General features: G+C 36.1%; 2 protein-coding genes across 2 annotated transcripts in view; one reads left to right on the top strand and one right to left on the bottom strand.

Annotated features, from left to right (window-relative positions):
- crfa4 (cytokine receptor family, class I receptor 4) overlaps nt 1-19,015 on the bottom strand; it is a 46,600-nt gene extending 27,585 nt beyond the window's left edge. The window contains exons 1-4 of the mRNA XM_088074672.1: nt 18,876-19,015; nt 18,664-18,776; nt 17,593-17,746; nt 1,500-1,851 (exon numbers count right to left, since the gene is read on the bottom strand). The gene's annotated coding sequence lies outside the window, so the exon portion shown is untranslated. The remainder of the gene's footprint in view (nt 1-1,499; nt 1,852-17,592; nt 17,747-18,663; nt 18,777-18,875) is intronic.
- On the top strand, nt 11,564-24,385 carry cybb (cytochrome b-245, beta polypeptide (chronic granulomatous disease)). The gene is made up of 13 exons (XM_088074671.1): nt 11,564-11,746; nt 12,256-12,348; nt 14,329-14,439; nt 14,783-14,867; nt 16,147-16,295; nt 17,585-17,766; nt 17,920-18,052; nt 18,675-18,767; nt 18,887-19,140; nt 20,050-20,212; nt 20,859-21,005; nt 21,088-21,212; nt 22,158-24,385. The coding sequence occupies exons 1-13, from the start codon at nt 11,588-11,590 to the stop codon at nt 22,273-22,275; spliced, it is 1,812 nt and encodes a 603-aa protein (XP_087930797.1). The 5' UTR covers nt 11,564-11,587; the 3' UTR covers nt 22,276-24,385.
- Nucleotides 24,386-24,923: the final 538 nt, after the last annotated feature.

Below are 24,923 nucleotides of genomic sequence, written 5' to 3'. Positions count from 1 at the left end.
CTTTCAATCCCACTGAAATGCAGCAGCACCGAGATGGTGGAGAGGAAGGGGGATTTTAGAGGGCCGAGGCTGTTTGTCATGCAGCTTTTAAACCACCAAACGTGGGTGTTTTCTAGCAACCCGCTGCTGTTTTTTATGTTGCTTTTTAGCCACCAAACGCGGGTGTTTTCTTTGGTACCGGTCACCTTTTTTTTTTCTTTTTTTTAATAATAATTTAAAAAAAAGGAAATTCCTGAAAAAATGCTTAAAAATAATAATAGTAATTCTGTAAAAATAATTTTAAATATCTAGTTAGGAAAATTATAATATACATTTTTCCTACATCTACTAATTTCTACTAAATTACTACTAATTATTTTGGGCATTTTCCACACCACATTTTCTAATTGACCTAAAAACAACTGCAAATTGACATGACTTCTTTCAAAAAACATGAGAAAAAGACAATGAGCAACATGAGAAGAAATGACCCAAAAAGAAAAAAAAACAACATGAAAAATTAACACAGAAACAAACAAAACCAGAAAGAAGAAAAAAACTGTTAAAAGTATAATAAATAGAATAATTCTAGAAACATATAATGATATAATAAAAATTAAAATAATTATTATATTATATATTATTATTATTCTTTGAGCTTGGTTAAAATGTATTTTGGGCACATCTGACGCTCACTGGTGCTCTTTTTGGCACTAAATTAAATTAGTTTTCTATTTTTTTAAAAAAAAAACAACAATTGCAAATTTCCTTGATTTATTTCAAAAATTAAATGTTTACAAGAATAGAAATGACTGGATAAAATAATAAGAAAAAAATTAATTCTGTAAAATAATTCAAATATCTTAATCTTCTCATCATAAATATAATTTTCTGGATATTATTCATATACCTTGCTTTGTGGAACATTTCTCACCAAGTTGTTCATTGCCTTTTTAGCCACATTTTTTATTAAAGAAACCACATCTATTTACTCAGAGTTTAAAGGTTTAAATACTTATGAAAGAAGTCTGTATAAAACATGTCAGATTTTCCAGCTGCCAAAACACAGTCTTTGTCTAACAATAACCAAGAGTTTTTTGTCTAAACCTAACCACAGCATGCTGTAATCATATCTGCAACATCACTATACATACAAATATAACATATCCACACTTTGCAGAAAGTTGTGTTCAGTTAGGTTTTTTGTTGTTTTTAATAAACCATTCAAGGCATTTAAAGCATTTATTTGCTTTCTTTGATATTTGAGCAAAGAAAAATTTATTCTGGACACATTTCAAAGCACATCACACAATCGTGATATGTTTTGGCATCTTCAAATAATTTTCTGATTAATCAAAGTAATTTATAAAATAATTAACATAGCTGCAAAGGGCTTAATTGTTATCATTTTATTTACCTGCTTTTTTTTTAGTAATTGTGGACGAATTTTTCTAAACTTTTAATTTACGGCGGCACACCTGTGCACGAGCGTCAGCCTCAGATTAGAAAATCCGTCTTACCTCAAGTCAACAGATCGCGAGGAGATCCGTCTCAGGTGTTTTTAATCCTCCTGCAGAGAGATTCCTAGAGCACCGACCCACACCGGGACGTGGACTGGCTGGATGCAGCCGGTAGTCCGCGTGAACTCCCTGTGGAGGAGCCGATGTCGGAGCGGGTGACTATTGGCGTGCTGAGGGCGGAGTGTTGCGTTCACTGACGCCGCTGAATATTTCTGCCTCCTCCTCCTCCTCCTCCCTGCCGTCTTCCTCTATAAGCAGATTGCCCTCCACCTGGTCCCGCGTCATCAGCACAACACCAGCTGCACCGGGCCGCCCCTCAGTAGGCTGAGCCCGCGGCGCCACTCCTCTCCGCCTGCAGGACCGAGGTATAGAAGACCATTAGTGCCATCAAAAAAAAAAAATCCACCAAAAAAAAAAAAAAAACAGAACCAAAGTCAAAATGTCGTTTCTCGACTTTATTAAATCAAATTAGAAATTCGCTAAAATCAGCATAATTTATGGCAAGCATGCCTGCTTTGCTTGGGGACCACTTTTGTAAAATGACAGGAGGCCATTAGCGCCATACATTTTTGGTTTGGCACTTCTGAGATTATAGGACATTTCTAGAATTTTATCATGTTTTTAGGATTTTAGGAGCTTTGTAGGATATTAGCACATTTCCAAGGTTTAAGAAGATTTCTAGGATTTTAGGGTATTTTTAAGAAGTGTTACTAGGATTTTAGCACATTTAGCAAATATTAGGGCGTTTTAGATTTTGGTACATATATAGGATTTTAAGATTTTTCTAGGATTTCAGGGCACTTCTAAAATGTTGGGATATTTCTAAGATTTTAGGACATTTTGCGGATTTTAGAATGTTTCTAGAATTTTAGCAAGTTTCTAAGATTTTAAGACATTTCTTAGATTTTAGTATGTTTCTAGAATTTTAGGGCATATAGGATTAGGAAGTTAAATGGATTTTCGGATATTTCGAGGAGTTTCAGATTTTTCTAGGATTTCAGAACATTTCTAGAATTTTAGTAAATTTGTAGGATTTTACCAGGATTTTAAGATATCTCTAGAATTTTAGGACTTTTCTAGGATTTTAGGATGTTTGGTGGATTTTAGGAGGTTTAGCAGATTTTAGGACGTTTCTAGGATTTTAGCACATTTTGCAGATTTTAGGACATTTTGCAGACTTTAGGATGACAGACACAAAATTTTTCCCACAATATAACACAATACTATGACTTCTTAGAATTTTTTGGACATGCTATACTTTGACTTTTTAAAAGTGATGTCTCACTGTTTTTGGTGACACTCTCCTGGCAGGAAACACAGCGACGTCTAGGTAAAAAACATTTGCAGTCAAATGGCACCAATGCAAAAGACTATCATCGTGACTATGACACTGCAATTGTTTTTGGATAAATGTTTACATGCTGTGCCCTAAGCCTGAGCCTTTTTAGGAAACCCTGGATCCTGCAGCAGCATGTCATGCCTCACAGTAAGTGTGAAAGAGCAGTCAGCTCAGATCACTATTAGCTTTGCCCCACAGAGACCAAAATAATCTGATTATCCTCCAGAGCAGCTTGTTTGTCGGGAGGCCTGGAGTGCATGTTGCTGTGTTTATTCCCTGTCCCCCCTCACTGATGTTTAACCAATGAGAACAGCGTGACTGCTCAGGGCCTCAGAGCCACGACGCATGACTCAAATTAGCCAGAAAGCATCGTCCTCTGAATGATTCATCAAACAGATCCCGGGATGCAGCCATGGAGGTGACAAGGCAGCGATATGTAGGCTGATGTGAAGGAGGAGGAGGGGGAGCGCTCGTGTGTTTAACATTTTTTCCACCAGCTGAAACATGAACATGGCAGTTATGGAAGAGTTACATATTAAAACACTTGTGGTTGTAATGTAAACCTGTTGTTACATCTACCAGATATGGAGGCAGACTTTGGCCTTTTCTGTGTCTTAAAAAATGTCTGTAAAATTAACAGGGAAGTGCTGTAAAATCATAAAACTAAACAGAAAAACAATAAAACTATGTTTAATTTATAGTCATTTTTTTACAGCACTGGCCTAAACAAAACTGTTAATTTTAAAGTAAGCATATGTTTAAATAATTATATTTCTCTGTAGAATTTACAGATTACTGTAGTTGTTTACAGAAAGAAAACGGATTACATTTTACAAATGCATATGTTATGCTTTACTGATAATATGTAGCCTACAAATTTAAAAACAAAACATTAAATCCTTAAAATTAAAACTTTACTATTGAAGTTACCTCTAAAATATGAGTAGCATTTTTTGTATAAATGTAAGACCATTGACAAAAAATGATTTTTTTACCTGCCAATAGCTACTTTAAATTGAAGAAATATAATTATCATTTTCTAATGTTTTAATTGATTATTAATTAACCTTGAGAGTTAAAAATGTTGTAATTACAACAGTTTTTCAGTTGAATTATAACAGATTTTCACTGTTAAATTTAGTTCTGTTAAGTTGGTGAGTTAAATTAAGTACTCTTAGAATAAAGTTTTTTAAAAAAGTACTAAAAGTACTATAATAAAGTTAAAGCACTGTATGTCAATAAAAAAAACTATTATTGTAAAGTACTGTTGAAGTATGTTTTTTTTCAAAAGTACTGCTATAATAAAGTTAAATAAAGAACTGTTTTGTTTGTTTTGTTAATGCTAAATAAAGCACTTTTAATAATGTTACATAAAGGACTTTTAATAATGTTAAATAAAGCACTGCTTTGATCAAATTAAATTAAAGTGTTTAAACAAAGCTAAATAACATTTTAAAGCACTGCTTTGTAAATTTTTTTGTCAAATTAAAATGCTGTAATAAAGTCAAATAAGACAGATGGACAGATTGACAGATAGACAGACAGACAGACAGAGGGACAGATGGACAGACAGACAAACATACAGAATGGCAGACAGACAGACAGACGGACAGATAGACGGACAAAGAGACGTACAGACAGACAGATAGAGACAGACAGATAGATAGAGAGACAGACAGACAGATAGAGAGACGGAAAGACAGATGGACAGACAGACTGTCTACGACCTGTTCTATGAGAATACATTGCTTTAAACGGGGAAAACTACCCATGAGCCAAAATGGAAAGGAACCCCAGGAGAGGCAATTCAAGGGGTGTCCTCCTCTCCACGGACAGTTGGGTGAACCACAGTCCTCCTACTCCTCTGGATGTCCACACAACCAGCGGCACATCCTGACTGAACATTTACTCCTCCACCAGTTGCTCTCTCCCAGGTTCCTGTTCTGGAGCTCCTGAAACCTCTCCATCCATTCTTTGTCCTTACCCTCCAGGACTTTTGCTGCTTCTTCATGTTGGATCTTAAGTTGCTTCTCGGTAAACCTCACAACAGACTCAAGCTGGGCAATCCTTGATCTCTGGCTCCTTATCTTTTCGACTTTGTCTTCCATGACTTTCTGTAACTGGCTAACCTTGAGGCAAAGCACTTTGTCTTCTTCTGCTCTGATAGGCACGTTTTCAACGAGGAGGTCCTCTTGGTCATCTCAATGAGTTGTGACCCCACCGAGGCTCAAACACTCTGTAGTCGCTGCAGCAGGTGCTTCAGGCTCTAAAGGTGAATGGTAAAAACTCGAAACCATCGGGGGCCTTTGTATTTACCTGACTTAGAGTCTGTTTTAGGTGTTTACAAGCTTCTTCCCCACCCAGGCTCTCAACACTTACTGTACTCACTGCTGCAGGTGCTTCAGGCTCTTTGGTGGAGGATACCAACTCGACATCATGCAAGCTCTCAACACTCATGGCACTCACAGCTGCAGGTGCTTCAGGCTCTTTGGTGGAGGATACCAACTCGATAGCATCAGGAGCCTTTGTGCTCAGCTGACTATGAGTCTGTTTCAGCTGTTTATGAGCCTCCTCCAGCCTGGAACTGAGATCCATGTTGATCACGGTCTCAACGCCCAATCTGGAGGTGACCCTCCTCCAATTGATGATCAGGAGCTACTAAGACAATTCCATCCGGTTGCTGCTGATGCCGTCATACAAATCCTGCAGTGCATTTTTTTGAATTTGCTCCAGAGTCCTGTGTCCTGTCGGCTCTGAACAAGGTCCACGCATCGAGTGCAACAGCTTGATCTGGGATGTTAGGGGTTAACCATATCTCTGTGAAGATGTACGCAGATCAGTCTCTGATTTCCCGTCGCTGAGTTAGCCTCAGTCACATCTCATCCACTTAATTGTCCTGTGATTGGACATTAGCCAGAAGAAGGCTTGGTAGAGGAACAGCACTCGGTCCAAGTCAGGTCAGCCTCACCCTGATGCCAGCTCTACTCTCTCTCTTCATCCGCCACTTTCGATTCTCCCCTCTGGTCTGACTGGCCACTCAGCGTATGCCGTTGGTGGGGATCCGCTTGCAATCTGTTGCATTAAATGGAAGACCCATGAAACTTTTCCCGATGTCGATAAGTGCATTTCAATCGTAGAAAAGTCTTGCTTACATACCTCAAGTCCATGTTTTAAGTTTTTCAGATGAAGAATAATTTGTGTGGTAAATGTTTGCTGTCTTTACCACTTATAAAAATGGTTTACAAGAATTTTTCATTCAGGTTCTACAAGCATTTCAGTTAATTCAGAGGGTTGTTTAAGAGTCAATAGCCTCTGTAAACGTAACTGGTCTTTACGTCTGACGTAACACCCTTTCTAAAAACTATTTCTGGGTCCAAACCTTCCATTGTTTACAGTGCCACAGTGCTGTGTTCCCAATGTTGGAGTCCAAAATAAAGAAATTGAAATGGAAATGTAATTTTACCGCTTTCCGACAAACCTGTATTCATTGCAACTACTTTTTATTTTACATATGAAGCAGTGTTTCATGCATTTGTCCTCGTTACAAAAACTTAAAGTTGCATGATGTAAGAAAAATATAAATAAATTAAGTAGACATGGTTCCATAAGTCAAGATAGAAAATGTCAAAATATTTTTTAGAAACTGAATAAAAAGGTTACATATGAAACTAACTTTAAGTGATATTTCGGATGGAGGTGACAGTCAGTCAGAAAACTTTCCTCCCCGGCTGTGTTTGAGAGGCGTAGAGGTCTCGGCTGCAGCGTCGTCTGCAGCTCAGACACGCAGCTCAGAGACCACAGACCGCTGCAGCACTTTGTGATTATGCATTGTGAAATGGGTCGGTGGTGATGTCACAGTCACTATGCAACAGATTAAATCTAATCCCCCTTCCCCGAGATTAGGAGGAAAAATCAGCAGAAGGCCTTTCGTCTAAATTACACACCATGTGAGTGTTGCCTTAACCTTCACCCCCGGTGCTGCGCTTCAATATGCTGCAGAGCTTCACCCCGTTGACTCCTGACAGTTTGCAAAAGGTGCTCGCTTCACTGCTGAGTGGCTTCTGATTTCCATAGCCGCTGAACAATTTGAACATCAAACCAGCTGCAATTTGTCTTGAAAGAACCGTTTCCTTCCAGAGGATCGATATGGGGTGCGGATTTAACTTTACTTGACAATTATTGATAATTCAGAGCAGCGGGGGTGTTATGACTGAAGTGTCATTGTGCAAACACAATAAGCACGTGACCCTCCAACCAAACCACCACAAAAATGACGGCATCGTACATGAAAACTGCAGATATTTTGTATTTTCTGCTTTTTGTGGCACTATCCCGGGAGCAATGTCTAATAAAAAATTAAAAAATAAACTAAAAAAATCACATTCTTTCAGGCGACTGGGCTGGATCTTCAGTTCATGATTTAAAGTAAATATAATATAAATATTATTATAAGTAATTAATATCAATAATTAAGCAGCAGAGGCTGCATATCTCCATAAAAACAGACTTTAAGATGACTTACAAAATCAGAAACTTTCATTCTTTTCTTTCTGTCCAAAAAAAGAATAGGTACAAGGGAGCGCTCTTAATATATCAGAGGAGCGGGGGGGGGGCTGTTTTTTATTTGGCAGAAGCGCAGGTCTGGAAGGCATGTTTTCTTTAAAACTGCCGACATTTTTTAAAGAAAACGAAATCAACAAAAAATGATTTAAGAAAAAGAAAATAAACAATTTATCTTTAAATCTAATCTGTAACAAAAAAATATCACAGAAAACTTCTTAAATAAAGAAAAATTGCCAAGTTTAAAAAATAAAAAAAATCCCAAAAAATCACCAAAAAGAGAAAAAAGAAAATTGCTAAAAAAGGAAAATATTTCATATTTTAAAGGAAAATATGCCATCCAAACTTTAAAAAAAAATTGCCTTTTTATTTTTCTGCAGAGGTTAGACCTCAGCGCCCAATGACCTCAGATCCTAGAAACGTCCCTGCTGCCTGCTGCATCACACTTGATAATGATTTCTATTTAATCCACTTATCCAGAATTATTTTGTATGGGTTTTTCTTACCTTCAGACCACCAGTGACAGGATCTGCCTTTCTATAAATTAATAAAAATGTAAGTCAGTAAGTTGAAAAATGCATGTTTTCATCAGTCTTTTCAGCAGCACATCTGTATGGTGTGTGTGTGTGTGTGTGTGTGTGTGTGTGTGTGTGTGTGTGTGTGTGTGTGTGCAGGATTGGACTCATTCTGTCACATCTCATGTTTGTCACTCTGCAATTAAACTTCAACCTTGTTCGGTCTGAATTATGTATTTTCCCCACTCGCCGACACAACCATCTGTGTGCTCGTTCGATACCACACACTGACACACTCAGACAAAACGCATCATTACACACACACACACACACACACACACACACACACACACACACACACACACACACACACGGGTTTATATTTGCATCCAACATAAACTTGTTTTTTCTTGAAAAGCACCATCTACATCATCATAGATTTTCACATTTTGGCTCTTTTCATTATGAGTGTTCATGAGCCAATCAAGGGAAATTTGGCCCCTGGGCTCACATGCACAAAGGGCCCCACCACCTCTCCTATTCGGCAGCAACAAGCACAGACTGTTTGCTGACTTACGTCTTTTCCCTGTCTTTGTACTGTGTCTCTTAGTGCTGTTTTCTTTTTGTGGTTTTGTTTGTTGTTTTTGGTGATTTTGTGTCTCTTTAACGTATATTTGTGAGGGTTTTTTGGTTGTTTTGTGTCTCTTTAAGGTAAATTTGTCTTTTTGGTGTTTTTTCTCTTTTTCGGGTATATTTTTTGTCTTTTTGTGGTCGTTTTGTGTCTCTTTAAGATATGTTTGTGCCTTTTTTGGTTGTTTTGTGTCTTTTTAAAGTATATTTTGTGTCTCTTTGTGGTCATTTTGTTTCTCTTTATGGTGTGTTTGTGTTTTGGTTGTGTCTCTTTGGGGTTTTTTTGTGTGTGTTTTATGTCGTTTTATGTCTTGGTGGTTGGTATACCTGTCAGTCTGAATGAAATGTTGCAGGTAAAAGTGTTACATTGCAGTAAAATAAAATGAAAATAATAATAACTTGATGACAGTATGTACAGAGGACCCTGATCGTTCTGTTTGTCTCTCATCATATTTCACAATGAAGCTGAATAATTCCCAACAAATGCATTTTAAACAGAGCTCAAACACTGCACCGTCACCTCTGTGTGTTCTCCTGCTAGGTGGCAGAAAGACAACATCAGTGTTTCACATTTTGTTGCATGAGCAGACTCTAACCGTTGTGTCCTCTGTAGTTGAGTCTGTCCTGACTGCGTGGCAGACTTTATAACTTCATAAGTGAACATGCTGCAGAAACAAAGCAACAGATAAAGGTTGTCCCTGAGCCGCAGACAGATGTCTCACTAGATGAGAGGTTTTCCCTTTCTCCAGCAGAGGGCTTCAGGTACATGTCCCATAATGCTCGCTGTTTTAACCTCAATTGGTGTGATGTAATCGCTGGGGTTAAATCCCCGTAGACACTCAGTAGTGATCTGATGGACAATAATCCAGAATCAAAGTGAGATTTTCACTCATGTAATTGTGCTGAAAGCATCAGCGCTGCAGTCACCAAAACACGACATTTAACCCTTTAGGGCCTGATTTTATATCACACACGCTCGAATCGCTCTGCGCACAAAATGAGCTTTCAAAAAAATATTATACATTAATATGATTTTCTACTTTGTTTGAGTTATTGTTTTAACCAACATAATTCCTAATCATTAATATCAAATATTCATTATTTTTTTAGAATTTTAACCCTTTAAATGCCAGGTTTTTTTCATGATGCCACTTTGTTTAGACTTAAAGTAAAAAACAAACACACACACACCCACACACACACACACACACACACACACACACACACACACACACAAACTGTGGTTTATTTAGTCAATGTATGCACTATGAGTGAAACACTTGTGTTTGAAAACTCGTGTTGTTCTTTCACAAAACTATAACTAAAGAGGTGTAAAAAATAGGTTATGGACCTCTGATCTTGGATATACTAGTAATCAGAGTAAATTAAATAAAAGCAAACTGTCTCTGTTACCTTATAATAGTGGCGCATGTCTTTTCTATGTTTTTATACTTTTGAGTTTTAAAGACTTTTTTTTCTTTTTTATCATTTTGAGGTTTTTTAGAAGGGGCTGGGGTTCTTTTTTTGAATTTTTGAATTTTTGGGTGTTTTCTTTTCATTCTGATTAAGCTTCTTATCACTATTTTGGGTTTTTGGATTTTTTCTTTCAACTCTTTAATACATTTGGGGGTGCTTTGCCTGTTTTTAAAGATGTTTCTGCAATGGGTACTTTTACTTTAAATACTTTAATTACATATTCCTGATTGTAAAGCATGATCTTTTCCTAATCATAATCAAATGGTTTTTGTACCAAAACACATTAATCACGGCGTTGCTGAAATGTAAAGTTGAACATATCAGCTACGTAATAATGTACAAATGTAACTTCAAATACGTGTTTTGCAGAAACGTACAATGCAAATGTTTTCTTGTGACTGGGTGGGACACAATCTTCTCCTCAGGGTGAAAGTCCTGTGTTTGTTTTACTCATTCACTACTCCTGATTCTGGCTTGATGTGGACTCATTCCTCCATTGTTCCTGTCATAATACCCTCTGAACCTAATAGTGACAGGGCCTCTTCTAACACACATTTTGGATACTCATAATCACTGATAACTGAAAAAAATCAACCAAAAGATGAATGAATTCCCCTGAATAATTCTGTAAATGTGTCTGTTTAGAGTCCTGCATGTGCGAACACTCGGAGCAGGTGACCGTTCAGGAGGAACTCGATCGGCGATGGTGACATCGTGAGTTTGATGCAGAGGAAGTAGCAGATTTCTAAATGTGAAGTAAAACAGAATATTAGTTGCCACATGCTTCCTGTTTCAAGCTAACTGTAGAGATAAAAAAAACACCTGAAGCCGCGTCTGAATCAGCAGCAGAACAGAAGGACGCCTACAACATGTAGGAAAAAAAAAGAATTTTCTTATCTCATCATGACATTAACATGGACAGCTGTTTGAGTGTGGGGTGGTTTTTAGAAAAATATTTTTTCATTATTTTGAGTTTCTTTTGGGTGGTGGGTTTTTCTTGAGGTTTTTTTTTCCAGATGTGTTACTTTCCTTTTATTAAAATAATATTTAAATGCCGTGGTTTTAAAATAATTTTGAAGGGGTTTGGGTGTTTTTCTATGTTTTTAATGTAATTTTGAGTTGAGGGAGGGTTTGTTTTAATAAATTTGAGTTTCGTGGTATTTTTGTTTCCTTTTTTATATATTTGAGGGTTTTGGGGGGGGGCATTTTCATAATTTTGAGTTTGGGGTGTTTTTTATTAATAATTTTTTAAAAATTAATTGTTGTCTAAAGCTACCTGCAAGAGAATCCATTTTTAAAAATGCAATCTTAAATCATATCTGCATGCAAACGTGACGCCCTTAACTCTTTTATATCGAGTCAGACTCACTGTAATACTTCTTCTCTTCGGTGTCTGAACATGTTTTGCTTGAATGTTTCAAAGATTAACAGCAGGAGTCAGATTAAGGCTCGATAAGGAACCTTTTAGCACGTACATGTTTATTTATGGGGAAATAATGACCAGAAAACGACTGTGAAAAAAAACGTAACGGCCCACTTCCTTATTTGCGCCTAACAAAGGTTATAAAATGAGTAAACAGCCTGCTGGACCTCTTTACTCTCCTCCTTCACTGTTTCCTGCTTCCTTCTCTAATATCACACTCACACACACACACACACACACACTGCAGAGGCTTTTCAACATGGGGAACTTGGTTGCCAATGAGGGACTCTCCATCTTTGTTATTGTGAGTAGATTTCATTTTTTTCCTGTCATCACCTGCATTTACTATCTGTGAAATCTGTATACTTTAAAAAAAGTAAGTGCATGTTGATTTTGATTATGAAAAGCTGAGGATATTTTGGAGTAGCACAGTTTATATAAAATGTGATTGAAGCAGAACTACTTTTTTTTTTTTTTTACCCAAAATTAGCAAAGAATGTCTGATTAGATGTAAAATATTGATGAATAATTCTGTGATAGAAAACTATGGATTTAAATCAACATTTAAACTGTATTTTATTCAGAAAAAAATTTGTTTTAGTGGCTGCAAAATGATGAAGATAAAGGAGAACAATTTTTCTTTAATCTCTTCTTGTTTTGTAAATCAAACAAAAAAACAGGACTGTCTTGGTTAAAAAAAATCACTTTTCATAGCACTGTCCCCAAAATCTCAGCAAAATTCAAAGTTATTATTTGGACTTATTGGAGTGAAACTGTGATTTAACATGCTGTGTGTTTGCATGTGTGTTACAGCTGGTATGGCTGGGGATCAATGCGTTCCTGTTTGTCCATTTCTACATGCGCTTCCTGGAGCAGAGATGGTTTTACACCAGAGAGCTGCTCGGGGTGAGTCTGATTCATACATGAAGAGTTTTTTTTATTATTCAAATCTATGAATTACCTCTCAAAAATGTCAAACTTTGATTCATTAGGTGGCATCTTTGTCAGCTCAGTCTGGGTCCTGTTTCTTAAAGCACTGTGCATCTGAGTCATTGCATACTTCATTCAGACAACTAACTCATCAAAATATCATGAAAGTTAGATGAAAAAATTTATTCTTCTAAAAACAGGACCAACTCTTTTTACTTCCTCAAACTTCTGTGGGTGTTGTCCGAGAAATTTTTGAGATTATCATCATCAAACTGCTTTGCATACAGACACTGCAGCCCTCCAACTCTTCTTCTCTTTTCTTATTCTGCACGTCCTGCAGCAGGACCAAGCATAACTAAAGGGTTAATTTCAGTATTTTTTAGCAGCATGGAAACAACATTTTTTTAAATTAGTCCAGTATTGAGAGAGAGCTGCAATGTAACCACTCTGTTTATTTCATAAAAGATTCTGGTGATTTTTTTTTTCTGTAAAAACTCTGGGGAATTTAAAAAAAAAAACATTTTGGCTTTTTTGAGGTGGGGTTTTGCTTCTTTAAAAATTCTTGGCTTTTCTAAAACAACATTTTGGAGATTTTTTAAATTAATTAATTTTTTCTTTAAAACTTTGCGGCTATTTTTTTTTCTCTATAACTTTTTGGCAATTTTTTCTTTAAAGATTCTTGGCATTTTTTATTTAAAAAAAACTTGGAGATTTTAATTTTTAAAAACTTTGAATTTTTTTTTCTCTAAAATTGTTTGCTAATTTTTTTTTATCTTTGAAACTTTTGGTGATTGCCAAAGAAACCATGTCTTCCAGACCCCAAAATTACATCTGCCTAGCAACTGTAAGAACATAAACTTGGGTTAGATTTCTAAATGTCCAACAGTCCTTAAACATGTCATGTAGAAAAAACAATTCATGCATTTTCCCTGAGTCACTATTTCCTCAGATGCACAAAGAAAAGACCCTTAGCCCTACTTTTTTTTTAACATGACTGATTTTTCCCCCCATTTTTTCCCCAATTTTTCCAAAATTATCAAAGAAATCAAACTTTTTAAAGTTTAATTATGCTGGTTTTAAGTCATCTGGGATGTCACAGAAAAACAAGTTAAGTTCCAGCAGGTGACTCATTTATCTTCCAGTAAGAAAGCGTTCAACTCGTCCTGAACACCTCACAGCTCAGCTCAGAGCAGCCAACAGCTCCACGCCTGCTCTAATCGTGCCTTATCTCCACCAGCGTCCCTCCACACCTCCAGTAGGAGGAAGCAGCTCTGACGTGTTAAAGGGTTAAAGTTTGCTCTGCGGTCACAGCTGGCCTCACTACACAGCGAGAGTTGACACCACACAGCTGCACGCACGACAGCAGAAGTGAAACAATCTGTCCAGTTTGTGCACGTTTTTAACCAAATTGCATCAAATATGTGGTGAGGAGCAATATTCAAAAGTTTCAACTTTACATTCATGAAAGATAAATACATACATACATGTCTTTTCTGGACATCCAATTAATGTCTTTTCTGGACATATTATAGATGTCTATTTTTCTGAACATAGTATAGATGTCTTTGCTGGACATATTATAGATGTCTTTACTTTCTGGACGTCATATAGACGTCTTTTCTTGAAATATTATAGCTGTCTTTTCTGGATTTCGTATTGATGTCTTTTCCTGGACATTCACAGGAAATTGTGCTTGCAGTCAGCAGCTGCTTTTGCATTTATGGGAAATCTATTCTGAGTGTGGTTTATTTCGGTTGCAGGTGTTACAGGGTGGTTTTTTATGTATAAAACATTTGGACTGGCTCATTATCTGGACAAAGCATGGGAAAACAAGCTATTTATCAAGACAAACTGTCAATTTGTTAAATGTATTCTCACTATACAGTTCAAAAACAGTCATCATAAAGTAATCTGATTACATTTTGGAGTAACCAGACCCTCTCTCTGACACTTCAGCAAGCTCTGTCGTGGGCCCGAGCTCCGGCCGCCTGCCTCAACTTCAACTGCATGCTCATCCTGCTGCCCGTCTGCAGAAACCTATTGTCCTTCCTCCGCGGCTCCATCCAGGTGAGCACAGCGACGCCGGTCACGTGACCCGACGAGGAAGTATTTATTAACACTCTGCTGTTAAATTATCATTATATTTATGACTTGTTTAAGGCTCGGAGCTCAAAGTTTAGGACTTGGGACCAGACTCATGACTTGCAAGAAAATGACGTGGTCCCAACTTTGCCAAACAGCATTCAACAATTCATAATAAAATTAAGACGATAAATTATAAGGGAACTAATTTGTATGAGTACTCATTTCATCTGTCGACACAGTTTGTTTTTGTTGTTTAGGTTTATTTATTTTCGAGTTTCTGGATTATTCTGAGATTGATGCATTTGTCTGTTTTGTCTGTGTTCAGTGCTGCAGCCGCACAGCAGCACGTCAGCTGGATCGAAACATCACTTTTCATAAGCTGGTGGCGTACATGATCGCCTTCCACACAGGTACTGTTTCTGCAGAGGACATAAGTGGGAGTAAAGAGCATGAATTTCTGTCTCAAAGTCACAAAATAATGCCAAATTATTTCAATTACATTATAATATGTTCATTTTAAGTTTGTTTTTTTTTTGTTTTTTTAAAAAAAAAAAAGCAATTTAAGACGTACATAGCTGTATATTTTCTATTATATCTGTAACCTGCAACACTTACTTTGGAAACATATGAAAATTTAACCCTTAGAGACTGTTTGGTGCATTTTTCATTTTTTAATAATTTTGGCTGCGTTCATGAATATGTCCAAAATGCAGTCCGGATTGTGTAATTGAGAGTAACCAGTCCACTCAGCTCCTACAGTAAGTCTAAAATACACAGTGGAAACTAAATAGTTACATTCAGACTGTTCAGGTCAAAAAATGCTTAACTGAAACCCATTCATACTGACATTTTTGATCCCACAGCCATCAAAGCAGAAAAACGTGACTTTTTATTATTATTTAGTATTATTTATGGGTGTCATTCTGGGCTTGTGCCTCGAAAATTGTCATTTTAACTATTTTCCACCTGATGAGGTCATTTTGACCATATCTTGCATATGGAGAATATACATGCTATTTCCATACATACAAGTAATGCAGCTGCTAATCATTGACATATCTATTTAGCATGTATATTAAAAATAATAATATATTTTTTTAATCCACAACCATAGTGGCATCATGATAAAAAAAAATGCCATTTAAAGGGTTGGAATTCTAAAAAAAAACAAACATATATTTTCATATTTATGATTAGGACTGATGTCGGCTAAAAACAGAAGACAATAAAAGTATAAAATCTAATTAATGTTTTTTTTATTTTTATTTTTTTTTAATAGCCTGATTATGAAAAGTGCATGTTGTGTGTGAATATTTGACACTGCACATAAAAATCAATATTGCTGCTAATCATTAACATATCCCAGGCTGGATCATCATAAAAAAATCTATTTTGCATGTACTACATTGGAAATATTTATTTATTTATTATTTCATTTTAAAAACATAGTGGCATCATGACAAAAACCTGCCATTTAAAGGGATTCAATTCCAAAAATTAATAAATGTTGACATTTCTGATTAGGACTGATTAGAACTCAGTTAAAGTAGAAAATCATATTGATGTATAACATTTAATTTTGAAAAGTGCTTTTTTGTGTGCAGAGCAATGTGAATGTGTGTGATATTAAAGCGGACCTTAAAGGGTTAAAGACACTTTTTGATAATGTTTGTCTCTTTTCTCTTGCAGCTGTGCACATCGTCGCGCACTTGTTTAACTTTGAGTATTTCATGGACGCGCAGCTGAATCGAAACAGCAGCTTCCTGCCCTTCATCCTGTCCGAAATCGGCAACGGGGACAACGCCTCCTTCCTGAACCCCATCAGGACCAACGAGACGGTGAGTTCAGCCTACCGCCAAGTTCACGGTCGGATGCTTCTTCTCATGTTGCTCAAATCTGTGAAGCCCCCTCCACTGAATTGCCAAATTTAGTGTCAGTATGAAAAAAAAAGTATTACTTCATCTGGCAAAGTTCCTCTTTGGAAGGTATTTGTCCTTAGATACGGTGTCATTTAGAAAAAACTTCCTCTTTATAGTAATTAGTTTCCAAAGCAATTCTTCAAAAAAAAAGCTGAACTTTTTGTGTAATAAAACCATGAAATATGATGCTTCTTGCAGTGCTAGAAGAATTATTCAGTTCACTAGCTTAAGTCAAAGTACTAATACCTCAAAGTGACAACACACTGTTACAACTAAAAGTCCTGTACTGAAAATGTTACTGAAGAAAAACTAACTAAATGCAGAAAGATCACGAAAACAAAACAAACAAAAACAATTAACTCAAACTTTATATAAAAAAACAGAAAAAAATCAAAAGTAAATTGAAATTAAAAAATACTCCCCAAACCCTCAAAATATTACAAAATAAATACGTCAAAATATTAAAAACCTCAAAACTATATATAAAAAACAGAATATAAATATATCTGAAAAACTGTAAATCATTTAAAAAAAGAAAAAAATTAAATTAAATTAAATTTAAAAAATTAAGATTCGAAAAACAATTCAAAAACTCCAAAATATTAGCAGATAAAATAAAAAATGTTTAAAAAAAAAACGGAAAAAAAAACCCACTTATAATATATAAAAAAAGAAAAGGCAAACCCAAAAACTCACTTTAAAAAATAAAAATGGAAAAGAAACTTAATGTTTATCAAAACAGATGGAAATTAATTTTCAGTCAATCGACTGAATGATTCATCAACTAATTGGTGCAGCTGTACTTTTGTACTGTTTGGAAATTTACTTTTAACAAAACATCATATTTTATAAACTCTTGTTATGTTTTTATGCACTAACATTATTTTTATGGTAACTAAAGTGTTCAGATAAATGTAGTGACGTAAAAAGAGCAATATTGTAAAAGTTTAAAGTGGCATGAAAAGAAAATACTCCAGGACTTTGGGGTGTATCTAGGATTTTAGGATGCTTCCCGGACTCCAGTAAAGTACTAGTACCTCAAGTCAGCACTTAGGTACAGTAGTTGCGTAAATGTACTTAGCTACAACAGTGGTTGTTGCTGTTGACAGTGGAGACATTTGTAAATGAGGGAAGTTAACCAACACACGACCCCGTGACCACGACCCACGCCGTGACTAATCACGGTTTGTGTCTGTGTTTGGATGCAGAACCCTACCATCGTCATGTTCACCACCATCGCCGGGCTGACGGGCGTCGCCATCACGCTGGCCCTCATCCTCATCATCACCTCGTCCATGGAGGTCATCCGCAGGTCCTACTTCGAGGTGTTCTGGTACACCCACCACCTCTTCGTCATCTTCTTCATCGGACTGGTGTTCCACGGGGCCGGGTACGAGAGCAAAGCAAAACGTTTTTATTTACCAATGTTTTATTTTTTAAAAATGTTATTGTGATTATATTTTTTAAATTTACCAAAATCTTTTTCACTTAAAAAAAACAACAAAATAATGTTCATGATTAAACACTGATTCGTCCTCTGCAGGCGGATCGTGCGAGGACAGACGCTCGCCAGCCTGAACACAAACAAGCCCGAGTTTTGTGTCAACCGGTCTGAGGAGTGGGGAAAAAACGGGTCCGGCTGTGCCGTCCCAGAGTTTGCTGGAAACCCACCAGGGGTGAGCTGTTAGAGCAGGGACACTCGACCTGTCTTATCTCGGGGCCACTTTTACAAAACAACAGGAGGCCAGGGGCCAGTCGCAGCGGCCCCATACGTGTTTTTAGGAATTTAGGACGTTTCCAGGACATTAGGATGTTTCTGGGAATTTAGGACATTTGCAGTATTTTGCGACATTTCTAAAATTTTACAACATTTTTAAGATTTTAAGGACATTTCTCGAATGTTATGACATTTCTAGGATTTTTAATACATTTCTGGGATTTTAAGAAGTTTTTTCGACATTTCCATGACTTTAGGATGTTTCTAAAACATGTTGGACTTTTGCAGTATTTATGACATTTCTAAGATTTTACAAAATATCTAAGATTTGAGGACATTTCCAGGACTTTGGGGTGTATCTAGGATTTTAGGATGCTTCCCGGACTTTAAGGTGTTTGTGGGAATTTAGGACATATAAAATATTCTAGGATTATAGGTCATTTCCAGGATTTTTAATTAAGTTGAGTATTACTGTGATAGAGACTGCAGGGTTTCATTTGAAAAGGGAATTCTGAAAACTTTCTGTCGAATTTTTTGATATTGTGTCTATGAACATTTTCTAACTTTTACCTTTTCTCCAGACGTGGAAGTGGGTGGTGGGCCCCATGATCCTCTATGTGTGTGAGAGGCTCGTCCGCCTCTATCGATCCCACCAGAAAGTGGTCATCACAAAGGTGTGTATGCTGAATATGAACAAATGCAATTTTCAAGTAATTTTAGTTGCAGCCTTTTTTTGATGAATTAACCTTCCATAAATGGCCTGATTTTGACCGCTAACGTACCTATCCCTCAGGTGGTGATGCACCCGTCCAAGACTTTGGAGCTGCAGATGAAGAGGAAAGGTTTCCATATGGAGGTGGGTCAGTACGTCTTTATCCAGTGTCCCTCTGTGTCCCGGCTGGAGTGGCACCCCTTCACCCTGACCTCCGCCCCCGAGGAGGACCACTTCAGCGCCCACATCCGCATCGTGGGGGACTGGACCCAGGCGCTATACGAGGCCTGCGGAGGAGACAAAGCGGAGCCTCAGGAGGCCTGGAAGCTGCCAAAGTACGAGCACAGAGGGGGAGCGGGGAGAAAAGAGGGGAGCTGAGCCTGAAGCTGCTCGTGATTACATTTGATTGAGCCGTCCTGGTGCAGCTCTGCCCCGAAAAGCTCTGCTCTGCCGCTGGGGGTCACACTGAGAGCAGAAATCAATCTGTGCTAACAATAAATCTGCAGCATCCGATCAGATCCCTTGCAGTGTTCCCACTGAGAGAGCCGCAGCTTTTTCCCGCTCTGTTTTCACACAGTGAAAAGTTTCCATTCAGAGATTGACTCAACTTCTTCAACAACCATCAGGTCTTCAAACACACTAAAAACCAGCCGTGAAAGAAGTATTCAGAGCCTTCACGAAAGTAAAAATACTGCAAGTAAAAGTCCTGTATTGAAAATGGTACTTAAGTAAATATACTTGAAATATTGAAAAGTACCCAATGCAGAAAAATCCTTTAACAAAAAACAACATAGCAAGCCTCTTTAATTATTTTTTAAAATTTGAAAATAAAAAAACTAAACTCAAAACTAAAAAGAATCCAAAAATACAAAGTCAAGTCAGTAATAATAAAATTAGATTTTAAAAAAAGATAAAAAACCCCAAAAGTCAATGTCATTATTAGAAAAAAAAAACAAGCTTAAAAATTATTTTAAAACTTGGAGGAGAAAAATAAGTGCTTTATATCAAAACAGTTGCAAATAATTTTCTTGACTGATTAATCAAGTAGTTGTTGCAGCTGTAATTGTATAAACACTTTGGTAATTTCATTTATTAAAAACATCTAAATTTATAAACTTTTGTTATGTTTTGATGCAAAAAAAAACAACTTAATTTGTAAAGCAATTAAAGCATTCAGATATATGTAATGAAGTAAGTGCAATATTTCCCTCTTCATGACCAGTTTCTCTGTGTATGTTTGTCAGGCTGGCCATCGACGGGCCGTTTGGCACCGCCAGCGAGGATGTGTTTCGTTACGAGGTGGTGATGCTGGTGGGCGCGGGGATCGGCGTGACTCCCTTCGCCTCCATCCTCAAGTCTGTGTGGTACAAACGCATCCAGAACAACCAGGACGTCTTCACCAAGAAGGTGAGGGAAACTCCGACAACATGAACTCGAGCGCCACTAACTGACTTTTTACAGTGGAGGAAGGTAACTAAGTAAATCTACTCAAGCAGTGCACAAAATTACACATTTCAGGTACTTGTACTTTACTGGAGTATTTTCTTTTCTTGCCATGCAATACTTTTACTCCACTACATTTCTTCACTGTATTCATCTCAACACTGAAGTTACTTTACAAATTAAGATTTTTGGATCAAAACATGAGTTTATAAAATATGATGTTTTGTAATAATTAAATGACTTTACAAAAGTAAGTTGCAACAATTAGTTGATTAATCAGGCAGTACTTTTGACAGAAATTTAAGAAAATGAACTGCAAACTGAATTAACACTTTTTTAATTCCATTTTTAAATATACATTTCAGATTTTTTTTGTGTTGTTTTTTCTTTTACAATTTTGTTTTTTTTCTATTTTTTTAATGATTTAGATTTTTTTTACTTTTTTAAAATTAATTTGGACCTTCAACTGCTGTAAAAAAAAAGGACCTTGTGTTGATGTTCAGTGCAAATAAAAAAGCAAAAATCTGTTTAATCTCTGATACGGCCCTGACATCAGCCTCGGCCCCCCACAGTAGATAAAGTGACGTTGTCGTGTTTCTGTCCTCCTCAGATCTACTTCTACTGGCTGTGCCCGGAGACGGAGGCCTTCGAGTGGTTCGCCGACCTGCTGCAGTCTCTGGAGACTCAGATGGCGGAGAAAGGCGTGACCGACTTCCTCAGCTACAACATCTACCTGACCCGGTGGAAGGAGAAGGAGGTGCCGCCGGCGGGCTCAGATCATCCGCTCAACCGAAGCCTTTCACACCGAATCCTCTAAATTTACTGTTTTTCTCCGACAGGCGGCTCACTTCCGAGTTCACCACGAGGCGGAGAACGATCCAATCACAGGGCTCAAACAGAAGACGCTCTACGGGAAACCCAACTGGGACAACGAGTTCACCAATATCGCCTCAAAGTACCCGCGGTGAGGCCCTCTGAGACGTTACATATACACACACACACCGCACACTAGAAAAACATGAGCTATGTGATAACACTTATCAATTTTATATAGAGATTTCTTTTTTAAAAAAAAAAAGAACAAAAAAGAGCAATGAAAAAAGAAATGTACTAAAATTTGTTTAAAAAAAGGATGAATGAAGGAAATTAATGAAAGTTTTGGGGGTATATTCGTTAAGATAATTTGAGGTGTTTTTTAAATAGTTACGTTATATTTGGTGTGGGGTTTTTTTCCTTTCTTTTTTAAAGTTTTTTTGGGGGGCGTTTCTCTATTTTTCATATTTTAGTTTATTTGGTATTTTATATTTTTGTGTAATTTTGTTTTTTTAATTTGTCGTGTTTTTGGATTTTTTTTTTCTTTTTGCGTAATTACACAATTGTGCGTTTTTTTTCTTTTAATTTTTATATACTTATACATTTGAGCTGATGTCTTGATTGTTTTTTTAGAGATTTTTCTACATTGGGTAGTTTTACTTTAACTTTTTTCTTGATTATACTTACTTACTTTTACTTATGTAACATTTTCAATGCAGTACTTATAACAAAGTATTTACACAGGGTTGTATTAGTACTTTTACTAAAGGATCTTAATATTTCTTCCAACCTTGTACTTTTACTGTATTTAATGTTTCCATTGATGCTGCTACTTTCACTTTGTGTGATATTTAAGAATTTATTTCTTGAACTTCTTTTCTTCTTTTTTGAAAAACAACGAGCATAATAATGGAATTTATCTAATAAAGATCTTATAAAGACAACAGACATAAAATATAAATAAAGCTGCAAGTTCAAAAATATCCATAATAGAGACATGAAAAAATCCACAAAATTCTTAATATACACAGAGATGATCCTGCAGGGTTGTCTGTTTTAACTCTGATTGGATAAACGTGTGTTTTTGTGTCGTCAGGACTAAAGTCGGGGTGTTCCTGTGCGGTCCGCCTCAGCTGGGGAAATCTCTGGAGAAACAGTGTCTGTCTCACTCGGAGGCCGACGTCAAGTTCATCTTCAACAAGGAGAACTTCTAACAGCGAGCGGCAGAGCGAGAGAGACGAAAACTTCGAAAGTACTGAGGAGGCCCGCGGTCATGTGTTCACATCACAAACAGCTTTTATGTTACGTTTTTGAGTGTATCAACATCCGGCAGCTCATCAACGAACTCCTCTGTGCCGCTCAACAGGGCTTCTCGGATTTAAGGACATCCTGGGCTTAGCCCAGACCGCTGCAGCTAAAAAATGTTTTCTTTATGTTTTCTTTTGTAAACTCCAGGGGAATTTTTTCCTTCAAAATTTAGGCTTTCTTTCTTTTTGATTGGCTTTTTTTTTTTTTGCACCTTATTTTTCTTTTATAAAATCCAGGTAATTTTTTTCTCATCCACAATTTTTTGTGATATTCAAAAGAATGTTGGTGATTTTTTTTTCTTTTTTTTCATTATGATTTTTTATATATCTACCTTTTGGAAATGATTTTTTTTTTTCTTTTAACAATGTTGGCAATTTTATTGCTGAATTTTTTTTCTTTAAAATCTTTTGCTGCTTTTTTTTCCCTTTTTTAAAAAATTGGTGATTGCCTTTTATTTGGAAAATTTGGGCAGCTCTTTTTCTTTTCTCCAAACTTTTTGTAGATTTTATTTTTCTCCCAAAGTCACACACTCATCAAAATAAATATGGCCAAAATGACACCTTAAATGAAGGTTAAAAAAAAATCCAGAATCCCCCCCAACCCCGATAAATGAAGTACGGTCCTTTGTCACATGTAAGGGGAATATATATGCCACTGGCTCTCACCACAGACGTTTTGCAAAGACGCCGTTGTTGCTCAAAATTGGAGGAAATAATATTTCCACATTACCTTGTTCTCCTATTGTGTTGTGTTGAACTGCTTTCAAAACATTTCTTCCTATTTTTTAATTTCTGTTCACTCATGTCAAAAGTGCATTTCTGAAAGCAGCTCCCAAACTTACAGCAGGGAGGCAGAAAATGAAAAATAAACCGCTAAATCGCTCTTAAGCAAGGCTTAAAAAAACAAAACAAAACAACTCAACACTTTTTGCTTTTGTGTTTCAGTGCTTTTCTAAATGTTCACCGTATTATTGTGCACGAGTGCCTTCACCAGGATTTTAGAAATACTGTTTATGAATCCTGGAAACTTTTATAGACAATAAGTGGATTTTTTTAAAAAAAAAACAAAAAACCTTTAACCCTTTGAAATCAAAACAAATTAGTTTAATTTCCTGTAACAATGGAAAGAAGGCTACTAGCAACAAAAAAAGAAATGACCCCCAAATAGCAGGAAAATAAGTAAAAAGTACCAAAAAAAATCACCTGATTTTCTTTCTTTTTTTTTAAACGGACAATAAAAGACAAATGTATTTCTTTCAAAAGAAATCAAGCTAATTTGCTCAGGGCTGACAGATTAAAATACTTGAATATGTGAAGGGCCTTTCGCAGAAATCAAACAGATCTGCAGATTCCACAAATAAAAGAAATGTCTAAACATATTATCATATAAATAAAAAAAACATTTGTCAGTACCTTCATAATATTTACAACATTTTGTGAATTCACTTTTTATTTGTGAATCTCAACTGTACACTTGCAAATTTGCATTTTACGCACACTTTTAAAAAAATATTTTGAAGTATTTGCAGATCAGTTTTATATTTCAAAAATAGTTTTATGAGTTTACAGACTTTTTCTTTAATTTGTGGAAGGTTTTTAACATTATCAGATTACACATTTACATACAGATTTTGATCTCTGCACACGAGTAATAATGACATAAATCTGTCTCCATACACCTCGGACTCTGCTGGGAAACTTCTGAGGGGGGTTTTGTCAAAAAACATGGATGTTTTCTTTATTTTTTGCACACCGCTCCAAGTGAATTCCCTTTTTTTGGGCAATAAACTTGAACTTTCAGAGATGTTTTGTTGCATTTTTTCATCTTAAAAGATTTTCAATGATTTGTTTAAAAAAATAGGAACTAATATCGAAAGTTCCAGTCGACCTCTCCAACTTCGTTCTTTTTTAATTAAGTTTTTGTTCTTATTGTGTTTATTTTTCAAGAAAGTGAAGAGAAAAAAAAATGTCCAAAGGGGCCAAAAATAAAGTATTATTAATAAATTGCTGAGCAAAAGCAATGCGTGCAATGTGCGAAAGTCTAACTTTGAACTGAATGCAACTGAAAATACAATTGAACTTTACCGTGACTTTGGGGCAAATTTTCAAGGCCATGCATTCTCTGAAGTGACTATCTGTACCCCTTAATGCTGCTTTTACATTTAAATCATTTATTTATTTATTTAATTGTTGGTCATCATTTTTTCTTTAAAAATTTTTGGGCATTATTTTTTTTTTAAAGTTAGTTGTTTTTTGTTTTTTTAAAAAAATATTTTTGGCCATTTATTTTCGTTTTCTTTAACAAGGTTGGTGACTTTTTTCCTACAAGCTCTTGGAAATTATTAAAGATTTAGTTTTTTTAGACAACTTCTAGAAGAAAAACTTGTTTTTTGGCAATTTTTAAAAAAGAAATTTGAGGTATTTTTGTTCATTTTTGATAATTTAAAAAAACGGGCGATTTTCGTTTTCTTTAAAAAACAATTGGTGTATTTATGGCATGTTTTTGTGAATTAAAATATTTTGTGAGGTATTTTTCTTTGAATTTTTAAAAAATG

Source organism: Plectropomus leopardus, chromosome 24, assembly GCF_026936395.1.
Source record: "Plectropomus leopardus strain MGB_pleo_1.0 chromosome 24, ASM2693639v1, whole genome shotgun sequence".
Lineage (NCBI taxonomy): Eukaryota > Metazoa > Chordata > Actinopteri > Perciformes > Serranidae > Plectropomus > Plectropomus leopardus.
This window is presented reverse-complemented; position numbering and strand designations above follow the sequence as displayed.